This window comes from Homalodisca vitripennis, unplaced genomic scaffold, assembly GCF_021130785.1.
Source record: "Homalodisca vitripennis isolate AUS2020 unplaced genomic scaffold, UT_GWSS_2.1 ScUCBcl_3666;HRSCAF=9335, whole genome shotgun sequence".
In the NCBI taxonomy this organism is placed as follows: Eukaryota; Metazoa; Arthropoda; class Insecta; order Hemiptera; family Cicadellidae; genus Homalodisca; species Homalodisca vitripennis.
The window spans coordinates 19,371-39,459 of NW_025779804.1; the positions used below are offsets into that span (position 1 = coordinate 19,371).

The 20,089-nt window shown below is 33.3% G+C and overlaps 1 protein-coding gene across 1 annotated transcript in view; it reads left to right on the forward strand.

Annotated features, from left to right (window-relative positions):
* Nucleotides 1–736: 736 nt before the first annotated feature.
* The window catches only part of LOC124372640 (protein yellow-like), a 31,759-nt gene continuing 12,406 nt past the window's right edge, over nucleotides 737–20,089 (forward strand). Inside the window, 4 exon segments of the mRNA XM_046831043.1 lie at nucleotides 737–919; nucleotides 15,363–15,789; nucleotides 17,505–17,641; nucleotides 17,643–17,693. Of these exon segments, the coding sequence (XP_046686999.1) occupies nucleotides 15,363–15,789; nucleotides 17,505–17,641; nucleotides 17,643–17,693 (615 nt within the window). The 5' untranslated portion in view covers nucleotides 737–919.

The following is a 20,089-nucleotide window of genomic DNA, read 5'->3' on the forward strand; positions in this document are numbered from 1 at the left end:
GAACTAGCGGTCAATGGTCTGCAACATTATAGTTAATAACGGGAAAACATGCAGTATCTGAAATTTTGCAAATCAGTGAAAGTGGTGTTTGCAATAACTTTTGTAACAGAACGGGTGATTACTATTGCAATTAATACTGAAGTGATAGCCTACTAATTACTGTTTGTCAGAATTATGCCTGACGTACCACAAACTGCAGTTGATCTTGATCACATTCAAGTATTTATAAACTCTGCAACATTATTATGATTAATAACGGAAAAAGCATGTAGTATCTGCAATTTTGCAAATCAGTGAAAGTGATGTTTGCGATAACTTTTGTAACGGAACGGGTGATTATTTTTGCAATAATACTGACGTAATACTAATTACTGTTTGTTAAAATTGTGCCGGACGTACTGCAAATTGCATTTGATCTTGATCACACTAAAGTATTTATACATTTTTTTATGAAATGGATGTATTTATATTCGATTAGGTAACATATAATTAGGTCACAATTCTGTTAAATATTAATATGCAGTACAATATCGATTAGACAATTTCAGGTAGTGTTTATTTTTCGAAACAGACGCACAGTACATGCAGCAATGATCGCTCATTTTCACCTTTGACCTTCGACTATCCATATTTTAAGTAGACTATAAAGAAACATTATTTCCTCAACTGGTCGTCGGCGAACCTTGGTTATACCGGCCGATCCGACTAAACTGGTTTTACCGATGACACGGTGGAATATCTCTCAGTCCCTGACCGCCACAACCACTGCCATCCAACCTTAGCGAAGCTCAAGCTATCAGTTACCGCACTCTTGGCAGTGGCAGTGGAAGTCAGCTGCTTCAGTCAGCACCAGAGATCCGCCAGTGCCTCACGAATCGGCATCGTAGGAGGATTGTTGTTTGTTGGCTGACTATTAGAGGTTAGTTTTCAACAATGAATTGTTATACTTATTTTGTTTTTTAATCGTAGTTTTTTTACCTTTGGCTTATAGTCTGTTACATACATCTTATGGAGGAATAACACTATTAGAAAAAAAATTAAACATTCAGAAAACTCCTGTTTATTTTAATAATTCAAAGAACATGTTTCTTGCAATTTTTCGTACTATACTTTGTATCTGACGGTTGTATTGTTTTTTATTTACGAGCCTCGTATATTATATAGCATCTTATAAAATAAATATGATAAAAATTCTTTAATTGTATTTGGATATTATTACGTATAATATTCTGTCTCTGAAGATAATATAGCACGATTGTAGCCCTGTCGGATATTTGATAGCAGGCTTATAATGAAACTCATTTATTGTACATTTGAAGCAATATGTTCATTGTTATTGATGTACGAGTACAAGTTATCTACAAAATGAATCTAAAATATTACTTCCCGATTTTACAATTTATAACCCTTATTCTTAAGGTAGACAATTTTAACAACAAAATAATCGATTTATCAATTTCTATTTTCAAATTGAAATGTAAGGAATGTCTAAACTTAATATTAAACTCAAGTGTATGTAATAATTTCTTTGTGTTGAGATTACTTATCTTTTACACTTTCTAAAATAGCTGGAAGGAGAGAGGAAGAGCGCACCTTAAATTTTATCGTTCTTCTTAAAGTTATTTGAGATTATCGATGATCACTAATTCAAAATTATACTTACCGTATATGTCTTTCATTTACGTACAAGAAAGAAAATTCACCGGTTTGTTCTTTCGTATATAAATTGTTCTATAAGGAAGTTCTTTTTACACCAACGGATTATTTGAATTAACTAGACCGTACATTTAAAAGCGGCTCGAACCCATTTGAAAATTTTATTGACCTCCCTGTGATCGAACTTCCTAACTTCTCAGTTAGATTGCCGCAGTCTTATTCTACAAAACGGCGAAAATCGTGTTTACAATTATTTTTTGCTCAATCCCACAGTTATGTTTGTATAATTTTCATATGGAATATCTAGTTTCCATATCACAGTATTAAAAATATATTTATGATTGCATACATGAAATGTTGAAATGTTTCTTTATGTCGAATATCGATGAAAAACTGGGAATGTGTAAGCAGTAAATTAATAATATAACTGAAACAAGCCTCAAAGACTAAGTTTTCGAACGACAATAATGTATACTTATCAAATAATAAGTAAAGTTACAAATGATTATTTATTTTTTTAGTATTTTAGTTACGATTGTTCTGAAGTATCTGTCTTACTTGTGAAGTTTTCCAAAAAGGTGAAGATGTACAGTAGCCTACGTGTAAGGGGCAGGGTGCTTGCGTTGTCATCCACTACCACCAATGCCGAGACCGCGCCACGCCGCACGCCTGTATCACTTGTGACTACGATTACTTTGCGTGGAAAATAAGAAATATGCGGACTTTAGGTTTCGCAATTGCTGTTTGATTCTATAATGCGTCTTTATAGTTTAAAACTTGAGACAATGACTATAAAATGCGCTTTCATTCTATCTGTGAATCCACAGCATGAGCATTCCCACTGTTCTCCCTTTATCCCAACTTCCTTCATATTTCTCTCTACCACATGTATAACAGCTATACTATTTCCCTAAATAGCTATGCAATTCTCCAAAAGAACATCATTCGCAAAATTTAAAAACGTAAAAAAATGTCTAGCAAGACATCAGATTTAAAATCGCATACTTATTTGGAGTACTTTTATAAACTTTGCATAAAATATTTTAAAATTGTTAAAAATAAAAATGTTAAATTGTTACAGTGTGTAGATGAATTATCATTTCACAAAATGACGTATTTTTTAGTACGGCAAATTTAATTTAGTCAAGGGAAAAATGTAACAACATATAACATTCTTATAATATGATATTTATTTAAGAAATATGATTTAATTAAGTAATGAATGAATAAAAAAGCCACTCTCTGAAGCTATAGCGTACTGTAAAATTCCACCCACCTTAATCTTCCACCATTACCTTCACCACCCACCTACCTTTATCTTCATCCATTTTGATTTGGGCCTGATTACGAAATTGCCTAAATTCTACTTTAAACGCCTGTAATTTCACGTGGAGTGATAACAACTATGTTTTTTGGTTTATTCTGTATTCAGGGAACTTATCTTTAAAATCTATAAATATCTCGTAAACAGTATTTTCCAAACACAAAATCGATTGCATCCCCTTAACCATAACAAACCAATCAAGTTAGTTTTAAGCAATAAGATAAGAGTGACGTATACACCGATATAAATCATGTTATATGTAGAAAATTTTCTGGTGTGTATTTCTAATACACATAACTAGTTTTATAACATTAAATCAATTCGTTAATTAAACATTTTGCAGACCGGTACTTTTGCGTATAGACTACTTTCTAATAATTTTTCTCGGGCTCGTATATATATATATATATATATATATATATATATATATATATATATATATATATATATTATAAATCATTTTATAAACAGTTTATTTTTAGCATATGTAATTAGATTTCTCATTAATTATTTTTTATATGCCGTATAACATTCTTACAAATAAATTTGAAACACGGTGAAGGCCGCACCATGCAAAAAACCCTGTGTTTGTTCATTTTGATTAAAATTGACCATGATTAAGGTCCATTTATTTAAACTTTCCTATAAAAATAAGTTTTTTATGTACATACATTTCATATTTATTTCACGTATGACTTTTTATTTATTATTTCATGTTCATTGGATTTCAACGCCTGGACATGAATTCAAGTTATTCCAACATGCAGAATGATGATGTTTTATATAACTTTCCCATTTACAACTGCTCTTAAACAATGTGGGGTTATACACTGTTTATTACTGTATCAGAGGAATATACAACACGAATAGTTAAGAGAAATGTGCATGAAAACTCTTTCAAATGAGGAAATGGTTAATTTAAATTGGTGGATCCAATCTTCAGTCAAGGGCTGGTCCAATAAAACGACATGGAGATAAAGGTGTCAAAGGCCACAAACACTGCGTTGATAAGGAAGTTACAAAGCAATAAGATTGTGGCCTTTCCGTTGTTTCATACTACATCGTTATCCAGCCATGTCGCTTTGAGTAGTCAAATTTAATTTGTAGTACACTTTGCACTCTTTCCAGAGTTGTACAGTTACAACACAAACTAGCAAACCCGTAAAATTGATTGCATTAGTTACCAAGGCTGAACCCTGGCGTGATGTCGACTGAAAGATTCGTGCACTAAATCAAGCAATAATTACACATATTTTCCTTTATACTTTATATACTTTAAAACCTTTTACATAACTTACATTTTGAGAACACAACATAAAATCAAACGTCTTAACTGTTACTTCCGAAAGGTAGATATGTGTTATTATAAGCTATATTAACGATTAGTAGGAAGTTTTAACGAAACGGACACTGTTACTAAATTAAACTTTAAAACCCAGGTAAATTTGTTTGTAAGAGAAATGTATACAACAATTCTTATGCATTATATCCTATTTACCTCTACCTATTGAAACATCTAAATAAATTAAATTTTCTTTGCAACGATCATTTGAACAACCGACGTTTATTATAATGTAACGAAACAATCTTGGTTTTGGATTGCATTAAGCCTACAAAGTTTGTCTATTGCAGTTATATAATCTACACAGGGAAAGTTTATAAACAAATAACGCAATCGAGTTTGTTTTATCACATAAATATAAAGAATATTATTATTATATATAATATAAATAACAGCCTGCCAAGTGATTTATGGTACTTTAAAAGTAGGCTAGAACAACAATTTGCAAACTTTGAATAAGTTTACTAATATTATGTTTTATAGAATACAAGAAAGTTACAAATATAATATACAAGAGAGAAATATTGCACAATATGGTTGCAATATAAATAATTGCTCCATACTGGGTATGGTGGCAATATTGCCCATACGGGCCACAATGGAAGGGTCTGTAAGATACATAATAATAAACAACCTTAACATTAATACTAAAATAACACAAGCATAACATTTTAACCACGATCTCGGCACAGCGTTTAATTTAACAGCTACGAGAAGACCAAACTTTAAATTTTAAAATCCATAAGGGATTACGATATTTACATTTCTCTAGAGTGAATTAATAGTCAGAGCTCATTTGCGCTTCTTAAGAACACATCTTAATTTTTTGAAATTGTTAAGAATTTTCTTTACAAAAGGAATTGGTTGAAAACCATGTTATTTTTTGTGGGAATAATATTTTTAGCTTGATACATTAAAACTGATAGTGATACACATAATAATAGTTATATCAGCATCGAAAAACGAGCAAAAGGCCGAATATTTGGACTTTGTCTCTTGATAATCTTATGGAATTGTGAGAATCGTATAACGTTTGCAGGTGCGCTCTTCTGCTCTTGGATTATGAAATCTGTAGCTGATGTTTTCAGCGCTTGTGGCATTTCTTTTCTGGTGGATATTTCCAAATTTAGCTGTTGGTATTGCAAAGCAAGGTTAAGTAAGGAGACAAACGTAGCCTTGGGATTATTAATAAATGTCACTGTCTTCGTTCATATAAAAGAGTATTTATAGTATTACACTCAGGTAAACATTTTTGAAGTTAGGAGAACTGTTACACTTTACATAGTTCTCTACAAACACGTCTTTCACATGTAGAAAATGAATTACGTGTATTATTGTGTGTGTATAAGGGGTCGGTGTTAAACTGGTACGGCGCACCCCTCCTCCCTCTGTTTGCGTAATACACATTATCAGGCGTTAATTAAATTATTTGTTTTGTTTTATTTTGTTGTCAACTTTGTTTGACAAATCTATTTATATGGTAATAACTGTCAATAAGAAAAACAACAACTTTGGTCTTAGTTACATCGTGTCCACATGAGTTTTTCATTTATATGTGGTTATGGTCAACGAAAATTAATGTTAAACGCAATCGTAAAAAATTGAAAGTCTACTCTTTCTGAATTGCAGTTTATTGGCAGTTTGCTCTGCTTTCCACACATTAAACAAATTCAGAATAAAATACTCATATATAACTGATATATACTGAATACATTAGTCTTTTTAAAATTGGCAGATTTAAAAAATATTGTATTTTTATAATGTATATAATTTTCTATAGAATAGTGAATAGTTTATATTTGTCGAAGTAAATAAATATTATTTTATCCACATAGTATTTTTCCCTTACTAAGACTTTAAAATGGATCCCAAGTGCAATTTTCCAGCTCCTTGTCCTAATAGAACAAAATATTCGTCTACTCTAACTAAATCAGTTTTAAAATAAATAATTGGAGATATATTTTAAAAATAAATGGTGCCAAACTTTAATAAATTAACCTTTCTTACAACCGTGATACAGGTTCCTAGTCTATAATAGACCAGAGCAGTCTAAAATAATTTGTTTCTCTAAGACTATGGTTGGTTTTGTTGTGAGCAGTAAGATAAAAAATAAAGTACAATGCACTGATGTAAAGCATAATTGTATATATAATAAAGATGAGCCTAGATATAGCTCTGACCTTGAGGTTGGAAATCCAATGTTAGTTACATGTCTACCAGGTCTGTTGCAAAACTAAAATTGAATTCTGTTTGAAAAATTAGTCAAAATAACCAAGGTCTATATAGTGAGTGGTTCACCTTGCGGGTTGACCCATTGAGTTTTTCTCCCGAGTCATTTCCTGGGCTGTCACTTTTGCTCGCAAGCCTCTTAATTTCAGCGGGTTCAAAAAAGAAGAATGCGCCCTATGTCTGCCCCGTTACGAACTAACACCCTCAAGGTGTGATTTAGCCTCTGCTACTCACGGCCTCCATCCACCCTGGTCAGGGCAACAAGTCTGTCATCGTACTCTAAGCGTATTATTTGTTTGACAAGTTTTTCTTACTCCTCGCGCGATGTGCCAGTAAGGAACTACACCACATTTGCCACCACAAATCCGATACAATGGCGGATCTCCTCAGACGAGGAAGGTCAGGAGGTAGAACACAGTGTTCCCCGGAACGACAAACCCTCAAGTTCAGTAGTTGAGATAAGGGCTACAAGTGGATCCTACGCGGAATCCTAGAGTACGAATCGCTCCCTCTGACAGTCTGACATCCTGTAAAATGACATTAGGACTCATCGTACAACCATTAGCGATACTCTTTAAGACAGAAATAAATATTTTTCTGAGATCAGAATCTTTTGTTTTCGGAGAGAGGTGTATTGTTTTAGTATTGCAATTTTAAGATTGTTCACGTCTGAATTGTGGGTTTCAATGAATGATCTACTCCTGTTTCCCCAAATTAACGTATAACCGCATTGAAAAGAAACGACAAAAATTTTCCATTAAATCCAATAATCTGGGGCATTTTTCTTTCAAAATACAGATTTTGCTGGCAAATATGTATTTACTACTCGTAAAAATAAATTATTTACGTGTCAGCTCAATTAAAATGCGTGTGTTCAGAGTACGTTTCATGCCACGGCATCATTATCATCATCACCTTGCTCGTCATATGAAGTTGATTAACCAGAAGACAACGCCAGGTGAATCAATATTTAGCTCATAATATTTCCTGCCGACATTATTTTACTGGACTTGGAAGTGTAACATAAAGTTAATTGTGTTCACCACTGATTGTCATTAAATGTTTTTTGTTCGTAAAAGCTACAACAGCAACCATACCTAAAACTAGCTTTAAATGATAGGTTACATAGTTTTAAACCTTTTATAAAAAAGCCCTTGGTATATCTATACTAAATATCTTTACGTTGATATCTAATTGTTTTAGATTGGTAAATAACTATTTCAAGTGTCACTTACGATATTGTTCAAATATTCCCGTAAATATATTTCTTCCAATGATAAACCATGGGATTATTCGGAAAATGGATTTCCCTTAGCAGCATTGCTTCCTCTAGCATGAGCTAGAAATTGTGAAAAGTCGCTCAAAACGCTGTCTTGTCTCTTTACTATAGTAGCTATTTAATTCTGATTGTTACTAAGTGGAAGTTACCATAACTTGTTAAAACAGAGTTATTTATTATGGCCTACTGAGAGTATTTTGTTGGATTGATTTTATATTGAAGATTGAAGGTCATAATCACACATTAAGTGTATTTATTGACCTTTCAAAAGCATTTGACTGTGTTGACCACAAAACACTGCTTGACAAATTAGAATCCCACGGCATTCGAGGCGTGCCACTTTTATGGATTAGTTCATTCCTAAACCATAGAACACAGGTCGTCCAAATTTAGAATCAAATTTCAAAACCTACTGCACTGAGATATGGAGTTCCCCAGGGATCAATACTCAGTCCAATTCTTTTCCTGATATATGTTAATGACATTGAATCATCACTACTGCATGGAAAGCTTGTGCAGTACGCAGATGACACGACTCTCTGTTTTAGAGGAGGTACAAAACAAAATTTAGAAATACAGACCTTTGTTGACCTTAACAATTGTGTCCAACATTTCAATAGCCTCAATCTTCAAATAAACTCATCAAAATCAAATTTCCTAAACTTTTCAATGCGCTCTATAGATATTGAAAGAGGTCCTGCTGTTATGGTTGCAGATACATTATTGGAAGAAGTCTATTCTTCAAAGTTCCTTGGAATACACCTTGATCGAGGGTTGACATGGAAAAATCACATTGATTATGTTTGTGCCAAATTATCCTCAGGAGTTTATGTCTTAAGATCTTTGGCAAAATACTGCCCAAGTCAGGTACTGATTACGGCGTACTACGGGCTAATTTATCCCCACCTTTCGTATGGAATCGTTTTGTGGGGAGCCTGTGCAAACAACCATTTTATGAGAGTTTTCAAATTACAAAAAAAAAGCAATTCGCATTATCGCTAATTTAAACTTCAGAGAGTCGTGCAGGACAGCGTTTAAAAATTTGCAACTGTTAACTTTGCCATGTCTCTACATCTTAGAAACAACCTTATATTGTTTGTCTAAATGTGCCTTAACCAGAGGACGAGACATACATGAATATGAGACAAGAGGCAGAGATAACTACCGTTCGGGAATGCACAGAACGGTGGTTTATGAACATTTGCCTTCGCAGGCAGGTGTTCATTTTATAAACAGATTGCCAAACAAAATTAAAAATGCCTCAACGCCCAAGGTGTTAAAAACTCGTATCAAACTCTGCCTGGCGTCAAACGCTTTCTACAGTGTTGATGAGTTTCTGGCATTCAACTGGGAGACCACGCGATGAGGAAACTGACTCCAGCGCCGAAAGTGGGCGTAATTGGCATGGAATGAATGGGGAGTGAATGTTTGAATGTTGTAAGTTTAAATGTGGCCTTGATGTGGGATGAATGGAAAAAATTTAGACATGAAAATTGACGTTTGCTATGCAATGTATATTGTCAACTGCAATTAAACGATTTGATTTGATTTGATATTAAGACGAGATTAATGAGATTAATATTATTACTTCTATGGATCGTTTCTATTCATAATGTATAGACTACAGTTCGTTGTACACGTGATTGTAGTATTCATTTTTAATTAATACTTTAGGTTAGGCGTTGTTATACGCATTTCGTTTGGCTGCTTTCTAAGGATTAGAATACATTTTGTATACCTTGTAAGATATATTTAGTATAACTTATAGAATACATTTTGTATAGCTTTCTTTATATTTTTGATCGATCCGTCGAAGTTAATACCTAGCAAGTTTTTTTTTACTTTTGTAACATTTTGAGAATAATTACTATCAATTGTCCTCTATGAATATGCTTTCATTATTTTCCACACATATGATACACTATATTTCCTTAGCCATTCTCATTTATTTTTAAATTTTTCCTTTCCAATTACACCGTAAAACTGTCGTCGCATCTGTACATAACCAAAGTGTTGTCAATGAGTATATTTCTGAGTTTTATGTGCTCATAAAGTTTATCACAATATTGATACTTCATGTTCCATATTAGAGGCAAACTCTTACATTTACATCATCGAAATTCTTTCGTACATTCATTTTTACATTTTAGTGTTAACTCCTCTGGATGTACAGTCTGGATATATTAATACTCAGCGTACTTGTAGATGCACACTTATACATTAAATAGCAATTTAAAATTCTATTAAACGTTTCTATTCAAGTTGTAACAACTGAGTTTTCAGGAAACGGTGCTACTATTGCATTGTACTAGAATATATAACTGTAACATGGAATATACCACACAAAGCGAGTAAGCAGCAACTGGTGGCGATAATTAATCAGTTTCAGAAAAACGTTACTTCATAGAGTCTGATAAAGACCAGTCAGTAGTGTGTTGTCAGAAAGGAAAAACGACAAGTCGGGTTAAAAAGAAGAAAGACTGGTTTTGGTTCAGGTTCAAGCTGAATTATGGATGCAGGGAGCAGAAGAGCAGACGAGCGGACGAGGGAGGGAGGGAGATAGAGTGACCTGGTTTATGTTCTCTGAACAAGGAAAATGAAACTGAAAAACATTCTCAAGCACGCTCTGGGTCTTTTCCGTATACTATATACAGGGTATATTGTAAGGCGGTCACCTTGGAATGGATAACTCAACATAATTAAATTATTACATTCTAGGTGTACCCATAAACAAATCATGCCAAATCGGTCTGATACGCTTATATCAGGAACCTAACGTGCTTTAGCTCCACACACTAGCTGAAATGTTGCAAAATTTAGAGAAACATCATATTAACTGTCCTCTGGGAATATGCTTTCATATGATACACTATATTTCTTTAGCCATTATTTATTTGTAAGTTTTTCTTTTCAATTACAACGTAAAATCTTTCGTCACGTCTATACATAACCAAAGTGTATGTCAATGAGTATATTTCTTAGTTGTGAGTATATACTGAGTATATTTCGGTCAGCTTTTAATGGTTGTGTGTATTGCGTGGAGACCTATGTTAACCTTCATTCTTTTGTTCAATTTATAATAATTAGTGTTTGTTTTAAGTGTGCGTAGCGATGATACAGTGCACATTTATTATGATTCCTGACTTATGTGATCAGGATGTTTCAGTATGATTTATTAATTTAGATGTAGATTGTAGTTACTTAGAGAGAGACCAGAAATAGAACCAGATCTCGAAAAGTTGTGTTTACTAATTTCTAATGTTCGAAAAGCCCCTTTACCTTCAGGATTTAAAGGTTATATTTTAAAGTGATATTCAAATAAGGGTGAGATTGACAGATACATGAATATGACGTTTCAAGGTGACCTTACGAGGATAAAGCAGCAGCCAAGACACGCGCTTGAGAGTATTTTTGTCTTATTTTCCTTGTTAAGAACAAGGAGACATTACCGCGTCAGCCCACTACCTCTTCCTCCCCCGCCCACTCAAAATATGATCTCGTAACATTGTTTTACCGATTTTTGGTATCACTGAACAAATATCCGACAAAACCTGTTTAAAAATCTGGTGAGATGAACTAAGTGTAAAGATGATCTAGATGACTTTTGTCCTTAGACTCCAATTGAAAACTAGTAACTACGAAAGGCAGTGTTGGTATACGTCAATGCGCATGTTATATGAATATGACTACGAATATTATTTGACAATGAAGACCTGTCACATTTCCAGAGAAGGTCAGACGTCGTGACACACACGTAAAATGAATGAAGTGCCTAAAGTCCGGAAAGATAAGTGGTAGAAAAGTTTCTTTCTCAATTATAATTCCGGCCTTCGAACCCAAGAGAATAGAATGATCCAGGTGTAATAGCTTGCCTGACCTTCAAGCGATTAGGCATCATGTTTGACTGATGGATGGGTTATTAAATGATTAGTAAAATATTGATATACGAATACACTTGATTATGAGTATCGGAGCAGGACTAGCCGGTGAACTTAAGGCTTACTGTTACTAGAGAAGATTATTATTAGTAAAAGTATTATTACGTTACTCTATGGCATTAATCTTCATCGTCCATACATCAGTAGATATCCTTGATTCCATTTTGATTTTCTTTCGTAAATGTTTTATCCCTTTTGTTAAATGATTGCATTAATTTAGTTATTTTTTAAATTAAATAACTTATAAAACAGTAAAATAAATTTTCAATCGACTAGACAAGTCACGGAGCTAGTTTTGTCCCAGAGAGCCGACTAGTAGATTTAAAAAGGTGAGCTGAACTACTCTCCACTTGGAACGTTTACGAGTATGTCAATTTGTTTCAAATTCATATAGAAAACTTTGTTGACCTTGAGTATCCTTCACACTGTCTTTGTAGGCACTAAAGCACCATCATATGTTAACATTTATTACGTTGAACGTTCATACCAAATTTGGCTAATATACATCTAAACACTAATAGTAATGGGGTAATAATGAGTTTAGCTCTAAGGATCTCATTGGTTCCAACAACGAACATGACCTTTCTATTTTCTTTTAGAACGTCCATGCCAATGTTTGTAAATACGCGTTAAGAATTTAGGCCGTGATATTAATGATACATAGATAGATAGAGATAAATAGATAGAGAAGAAAATCCATAAATCAATGTGGTTGTTGGTAAAAATACAATATGTCTAAGACAACTATTTAACAACTAGACATTCATTACCAAAATAAATTAAATTAATTGAGACTAAAACTAAAATAAAAGTGGGTGATTAGTCGATGAAAATAAAAAGTTTCTTGTTACATCCAATAAAACAATTACTATGAAAGAAGTAAAACAAGCATTGAAGATAAAAGTACGAGTATTATTAGTATTTGATTCTCTCGAACGTAATTTTAAAATGATGGTTTTAATGTATCTCATCCGTTTTTTGTTTTAACCCGTTACGGAATATTCCTCATAGACGTACTAACAACTGCATTTTCACTGTCCTTCGCATTTTTATTGACTGTAACTGATATGTTCGTGGTAGTGGGAGAAAAAATAACGTGACGTAGATAACATAATTAACAGTAATAATAGTTAACATTTGTAGTTTACATATCAGGGATAGTTGCTTCATTAGGTTTTCATTTAATGAGCTGAAACTATAAAACTAATTGTATTTAAATTACTTTACCACTCAAACATGTTTAATTTTATCATGTTTACAATCAAAGATAATAGCTTATCAATGCTCCCCTTTATTTTTAATTTGTTATAATTTGTCATATATTAAATTCTTAGTAAATAACGGCAATAAAACATTAATAAAACGGGTTGGATTTTAATTTTATATGAATAGTAATTCCATAACATTCTTAGTTTGTCCTTGCAACGGCAGTCTTATAGTAGAGTGGGGCAAAAGCTTGCACTTAAAGTTTGACGGCAGCCTGTGACGAGTAAAATTATTAAAAAAAAAAACAAAATTTTGCATACAGTAAGGTTAAGATGTTAACTATTGGATGACATGTTTTTATAAAAATATTATAATAAAAACCCTGCTAAAAAATGAAAATCTAAAAAAAGTTAAAATGCGAACTTTTGCCCCGCTAGTGGGGCAAAGGTCCGCTTTAGGTGGGGCAAAAGTACGCATTTTTTATTTTGAAAATTTGTGTATTGATTACAAACTCAAAGTTAATTTTAGGTTCAAATACAAAATGGAGAAGTTTAAAAAACAAAATTAATACTTAAATTTAAAAAAATTAAACTATTTTATACTAACTATAGTGGAACTTACACTTAATTACTTTTACATTACTTACTAATAATAATTAATCTGAATTTGTTGTCTTAGTAATAAATCAACACATATTATTAGTCTATACATATTAAGAAAATACAAAGGTATCTATTATTAGGTAGATATTATTTTGGATACAAAGTTACAACCTGATTACAAAAACTGTATCACACCCTCTTTAAAAGTTAGCAGTGGTCACAAATATATTGGCCTACACCTTCGTAGCTTGAACAGTCCTCATGAATGATCCACATGAAAAGCACTGAACCCAGTCTTCAGTCGGAGGATCTATGTATTCTTCGTCACAAGCTGGGTACTTAATTTTTTGTGATGAGGTTGAAGGCTGCTCTAGGTCTACATTTAACGAAATGGGCTTCTTAGTTGGGACTTTAGCACGGGGTTTCCCCTTTTCTTCTTTCAACAATTTCTTTCTAGCTTTTTCTTTCAACGCCTCCTTTTTTATCTCTGTGGCTTCTAGAAGCTTATTTTTAAAGGGTGAACTTGTAAATATTTCAGATTTCATTTTTTTACTTTTTCTCTTCTGAACGCCTGTACGCTTCGGTAAAGGTGTTATCATTTGTGGGGACACCCAACGATTTTGATTTTTTTGACTGGTTTTGGGTGTAGTTTTCTTGATCAGTGTTGACTGTGTGTTGCTAGAAGTTTCTTGCTCAGCTATCTTAGGGTTAATAAGATTTTTATCACTTCTAGCAAAGTTCTATAGATCATTTCACATGTAAAATAGGTCCATTATGAACATATATGTACTGTAGCATTATGGATATAAATTTAAGTGTGTTAAAACGCAATATATGTTTCAAAACAAACGTTTGAAAGCTAGTTCAGGCAATAACACGAATTTTGTTTGAACTGACAAGACCATACACAAGATACAGTTCTATTGCTTCCATATTTTTATAATTAGTATTCCAATTATTCAAGAATGTTAACAGGGAGAGACGGCCAAGACTTGGTTAGACATGTCATTTATTCATTATGATAACACAGATGTACAAAAATGTTAGATACAGCGACCGAAGAGCGTATCTTCACGTTATATTTACTCAGTAAACGGGCTTAAAGCGTTTAGAATTTAATGAAAAATCACACTTAAGAAATTGAACTGTACAATTAACTGAATTTTAGGTATAAAGCTGTATTTTAAGTATAAAGTTGTACATTTTGTCTGGTAACACTGTATATATTTGTATATGAAACAATGAGAGAAATAGAATATTTTCAATAAATTAGTTCAAATCCAATAGTACCCCCACTTTTTTTAGAAAAAAAAAAACATTACATCGTAATTTTTAACTGTATATTTTAATAATCATTTATAATTCTTTTTACTTCTCCGGGAAACTAAACTAAACCGTTTTGGTCCGATTTTATTCATTCCAATTAACCCGAAGTATGAGAATGTCAACTTATGAAAATCAATTATAGCAAACGTTTATTTGTAGAGTTATAAATTATTTCAACGATATTAGTAAATATTAGTTGTAATAAATTTTCCCTTTTAATTATAAATAAGTAAATAACTTGCAACAAAACATATACTTTTGTGTGTGCGCTGGACTATACTTATGATTTATAAAAGGTAGTTAAAGAGTTAGTTACATTAGTACCACTAAGTGAAGACATGGTCTGAGAAAGTTTAATTCTTCCAAACACTTGCCGGTTATGCAAGGTAGCGTGGCTGAAGTGGACGAAGTTAAACTAATTTTTTTAAAAGATTAAAACAGATTTCCTTTTTTGTTCCAGATGTTGAAATTAATTTTATTACTCACGATAAGCGAGTGTTATTTGACGGCTACTTTCGCTCATCTACAAAACTATCCAAACAACCCAGGTTTTGGAAGGCCATCCAGACCAGGGTTTGGAGGCAGGCCGCCCCCTCCTCAAGGTTACGGAGGGTATGAGGAGTCCGATGGTTTCATCTTCGAAGAAAACATCAACCCCAATAGACCGCCCGTGAACCCGAACCCCGTGAACCCGAACCCCGTGAACCCGAACCCCGTGTACCCGAACCCCGTGTACCCGAACCGACCGACCAGAAATCCCATGCAGGTCATGTACAGCTGGCGGGAGGTGGACTTCACTTTTCCTAACCAGAACGCTAGAGACAACTTGATTACAACTAAGCTGTTCATTCCACGGAACAACCTGATACTGGACGTGGACGTGTACGGTAAGTGTGATTAGTCTTTGTAACACATACTGGTGATTGTGGTTCTGCAGTAACACACTAGTTCTCCACGCATTCATCAATTTACATATAAGACTGGATTTAACTCCTTAATTAAGTTTCTGTAGATTGAGTCTTTGCGAAAGGAATAAATTATGTGAAAACTATATAAACAATGTTTGAACAGGAAATAGCTATTCCTGAAAGGTTTTACAATTTATTATATGTCACTGGTAAACACGAGTCCCCATGACATAGCTAATAAAGATTTGTGAGAACTATAACATTTTGTTTTAAAGGGGATTTCCCTTTTAGCATGAACATTCCTATATCAATATTTGATACAACTACAATGTAGTAATGATCACACAATTTTTACTAGCTGTATCATATTAATGTTTTTCCAATTTATCTTCACTTTATCAATAGTTTACTTTTTGTTACCAGCGATTGTTAAAATTAAAATTTCAACAAATACAATTAGATACTAAAAGTTTTCAAATATTTAAGAAGGGGCGTTTTAAGTATTCGACAATATTTATAAATTGCACTAAAACTGTTGATTTTTCTAACTTATTATTTTTGTATACTCAAATTTAGTAATAGGTTCAACAATTTTAAAAATATTATAATTTATAGAAAATAATTTAAAATGATTCTAAAGTAATTATAAATTTAAAAATATAATGCTTCTTAAATTAATCTGAAATATCCTTTGGTGTGTTCTTGGAGATTGATCCCCAGATAGCCTGCTCAACGAAAAGTCATTCTTCCTGACCCCACATTTTCACTTCCATCGCAAAGTTAATTTCCTAATTTATCCCATGTTTTTCTTACGATTTCATACACTTTTTTGTTGTCTATAAGAACGCAGCTCTTTCCGTGTTGGACGGTTGAGAGATTTGGATGTTGTATGCTTCAAGTATACCTATATTTATGCTATTTCAAGCATTATCACATACTTATACCTGCCAATATTGATAGTGTTAAGTTGGCGAGTTTAACATCAACATCAATGGCTCTTACATGTCTTATCAGTTTAGCTAATAACATCATTCATTATGGATGATGTTTGGAAAAACAAAACATTTTATAACTGTTTTGCTTCGATTTTTGTTTTTGTATCTACATGATTTAAAAATTTGCGCCTATATTAAACAATTCAAACGGGTAATTTTTACATTTGTATTAATAAGACCTCATCCGTAATACAATCGTTATGGTACGTCATAGATCTAATGGTAGTTAACAAGTTCAATTCCATACAATAGCAGTGCATTTTGTAGCTGGTATACCTTACAGGTATGGTTTAAAAGGAATAAAAATGTCATGTACATATTTTTTGTATCGGAATTTGTGTCCGAATACCGAAAGCGACTATCTGAAACCCCGCTGGGTTTATTCTAATGTATTAATCACTTGCCAAAATTAACTTTGGACCACGTTATTACAACAAGTTTCATTGGCATTTCTTGTAATTCAAAAATGTTTATTAATTATTTTTTAATATTCTCTTGAAATAAAGTTTATAGTACATATTGAAGAAAGCAAGACATTGCAGACGACCACAATCGTACAGATCATGTCTTAAATGCGGTAGTCTACTGTAAAATGTTCAACATCATAAAGTTTAAACTGGAACTCTTTGTTTGAACGTCGGATACCTTATCACTAGAGTGGTTTTATCTATATAATAAAAAATCTCGGTCACGTTACAGACGAACGACCTGGACAACCAAAGGTCTTTGTGACACTGCCTAGGGTGAGACCTGGAGTCCCTGTGACACTGGCAACTGTAACATCCCAACGTAGGAACGGGTCTAACTTACTGGAACCCTTCCCTGACTGGCAGAGTAAACACTCCGGGCAGCTGTGACACCAGTCTCACCTCTGTCTTCCGTACACATGTGAGTCAGACCCTAGGGTATGGAATAAGTTGATTTTTCAGTGCACTAACTTACTGGAACCCTTACCTGACTGGCAGAGTAACACTCCGGGCAGCTGTGACACCAGCCTCACCTCTGTCTTCCGTACACACGTGAGTCAGACCCTAGGGTATGGAATAAGTTGATTTTTCAGTGCACTAACTTACTGGAACCCTTACCTGACTGGCAGAGTAACACTTCGGGCAGCTGTGACATCACAAGTGATCTCGGAAGTGTAAACGGAAAAGAAAATAACATGACATACCCTCAAAGAATAGTTGCGTCTAATATGAATTGTATTTTATTTATGCGTGAACCGAATCTGATCAACAATTTGTTTAAAGATTCAAAATTTGAATCAGGCGTCTTATCCTTGTAGGTGACGTGATCAAGGTTTCTCTGGAAATAGATCAAAATTTGGTCTGCTATTTTCAAATTTTTGTCAGCTTCTTTTTAATTTGGATGCACAACTATTATTTGGAAAAAAAAGTATACAGGGTGATTCATGAAGTTCTCCCCACTTCTACAGCACCCTCATTGTACTAGTAAAAATAATGAAAAAAATGTTATATAAACATTAGGGTCCGAAAAACGCTTCGTTAGCGGTTAACAGCTAGCGAAAGATTTCGCCTGAATTCCCTGGGTAAGAGTAAAATTAAAAGACTTACGACTTTTTGGACAAGGTTAAAATAAGTACAGAATTATCGTGGATTCTTATGTATTTTTTACTGATAAAGCCTAATATAAAATAGGTTTCAGAAACTGTACCTGTAGTAGTTTTGAGAGATCAGGGTAATTGCAAAAAATTGGGGCACAAAACAATGTTTTTTTTAAGTTTGATGTACAAATAACTTTGTTAAATTGGTAATAAAATACAAAAAATCAACAAACATTAATTCGTAGAGAATTTAATTCTGAGAAAATTGATTATAATCAAAGTCTAATATAAAACTGAAATAAAGTACACAAAAAAATAGATTTTATTCAGTATAATACATTTACTAGCTGGTAAAGCAATACCGTCTACCGGTATTTAGTTTAAAAAAAATAAAAACAAAAACAAAATGTTTGTTTCCTTAAAATGATGAGATAAATTGAGGAAAACAAGATTAACTGTTAAATAAATTTGTTTTTTAAATAAAAAATATTCATGTTTTATATTCTTGTATTTTTTTTTTTTTAATAAAAATTACATCAAATGTTTGAAACATAAATGAAGCAAACATTTTGCCAGTATTGTTTACTAATCATCGAAATGCTGTTTTAGTTTTATTAATTTCTAAGTTGGTAACACGGAATAACAGCTGATCAACAATGGTGTATCTGTACTGTTTCGTTAGAACTGTGTATTAGTGGTGTTTTGCAGGCTACAGCAGGGAGATCGGGTTCTGTGAATCGTGGTAGTAAATGCAAATTTTTGTGAGTTATAATTTCGATTGTTTTATTCAAGCTCGAAAAAATGCCTTACTTATTTACATCAGATGAATACGCTGATATGTTTTTTATTTTGGGTTACTGTAATGGTAATGCTTTGAGTGCTGTAGAAGAATATGAAACTACGTTACCCCTAATAGGAGGATTCCAGATACCAAAAACAATTTCAGGAAACTTTTCTTCTTTCGGGAAACTGGATCACTACAAGTACTAGAACCAATTATGAACGAGCTGTCCAACTTGATGATGATTATTGTTATTAATACTGTTCATCGCCAGTCCAGGTGAAAGACTTACACGGACTATTTCTAGGCGGATAGGTGTTTCGCAAGTCATCGGTTGTGGAGGTCACTTATCGAAACAAATTGTATCATCATCATAAACAAAAAGGTTCAGCATCTACAAGCTAGGGGATGGTCCGACTTCGCTTGGAGTTTTGCAACTTTTTGAATCTTATTAATCAACTCTAAAGCGTATATTTGTGTTTACGGAATGAGGACACAATTCACTGGGGATGGTGTCAATAACTTGCCCAACAATGAACACTCATGGGGCAGAAGAATCCACCATGAGGTGTGGAAACAGAACTTTCAACACCGAATTTAGCGTCAATGTTCTGGGGTGTGGCCTTTGCACCAAGCGGCTGAATGGACCTTTCATATTACCTGGGACGCTAAATGCTGAGTTCTATTTGCATTTCCTCTCCAGAAGAGTTGCGCAGTGTTAGGAGAATGTTCCTATACATCTTCAGACAAAATTTGTACGTTCCAGCATGACGGAGCACTTCCCACTTTTTCACGTGTGCCGTTTCTGTTTACTTAAATCATCAATTTCCTGGACATCTGGGATTGGTCGTGGAGGGCCTCACCTTTGGCCACCAAGATCACCAGATCTATCTCCATTGGATTATTGCATCTGGGGATGGATGAAAGACATTGTACATA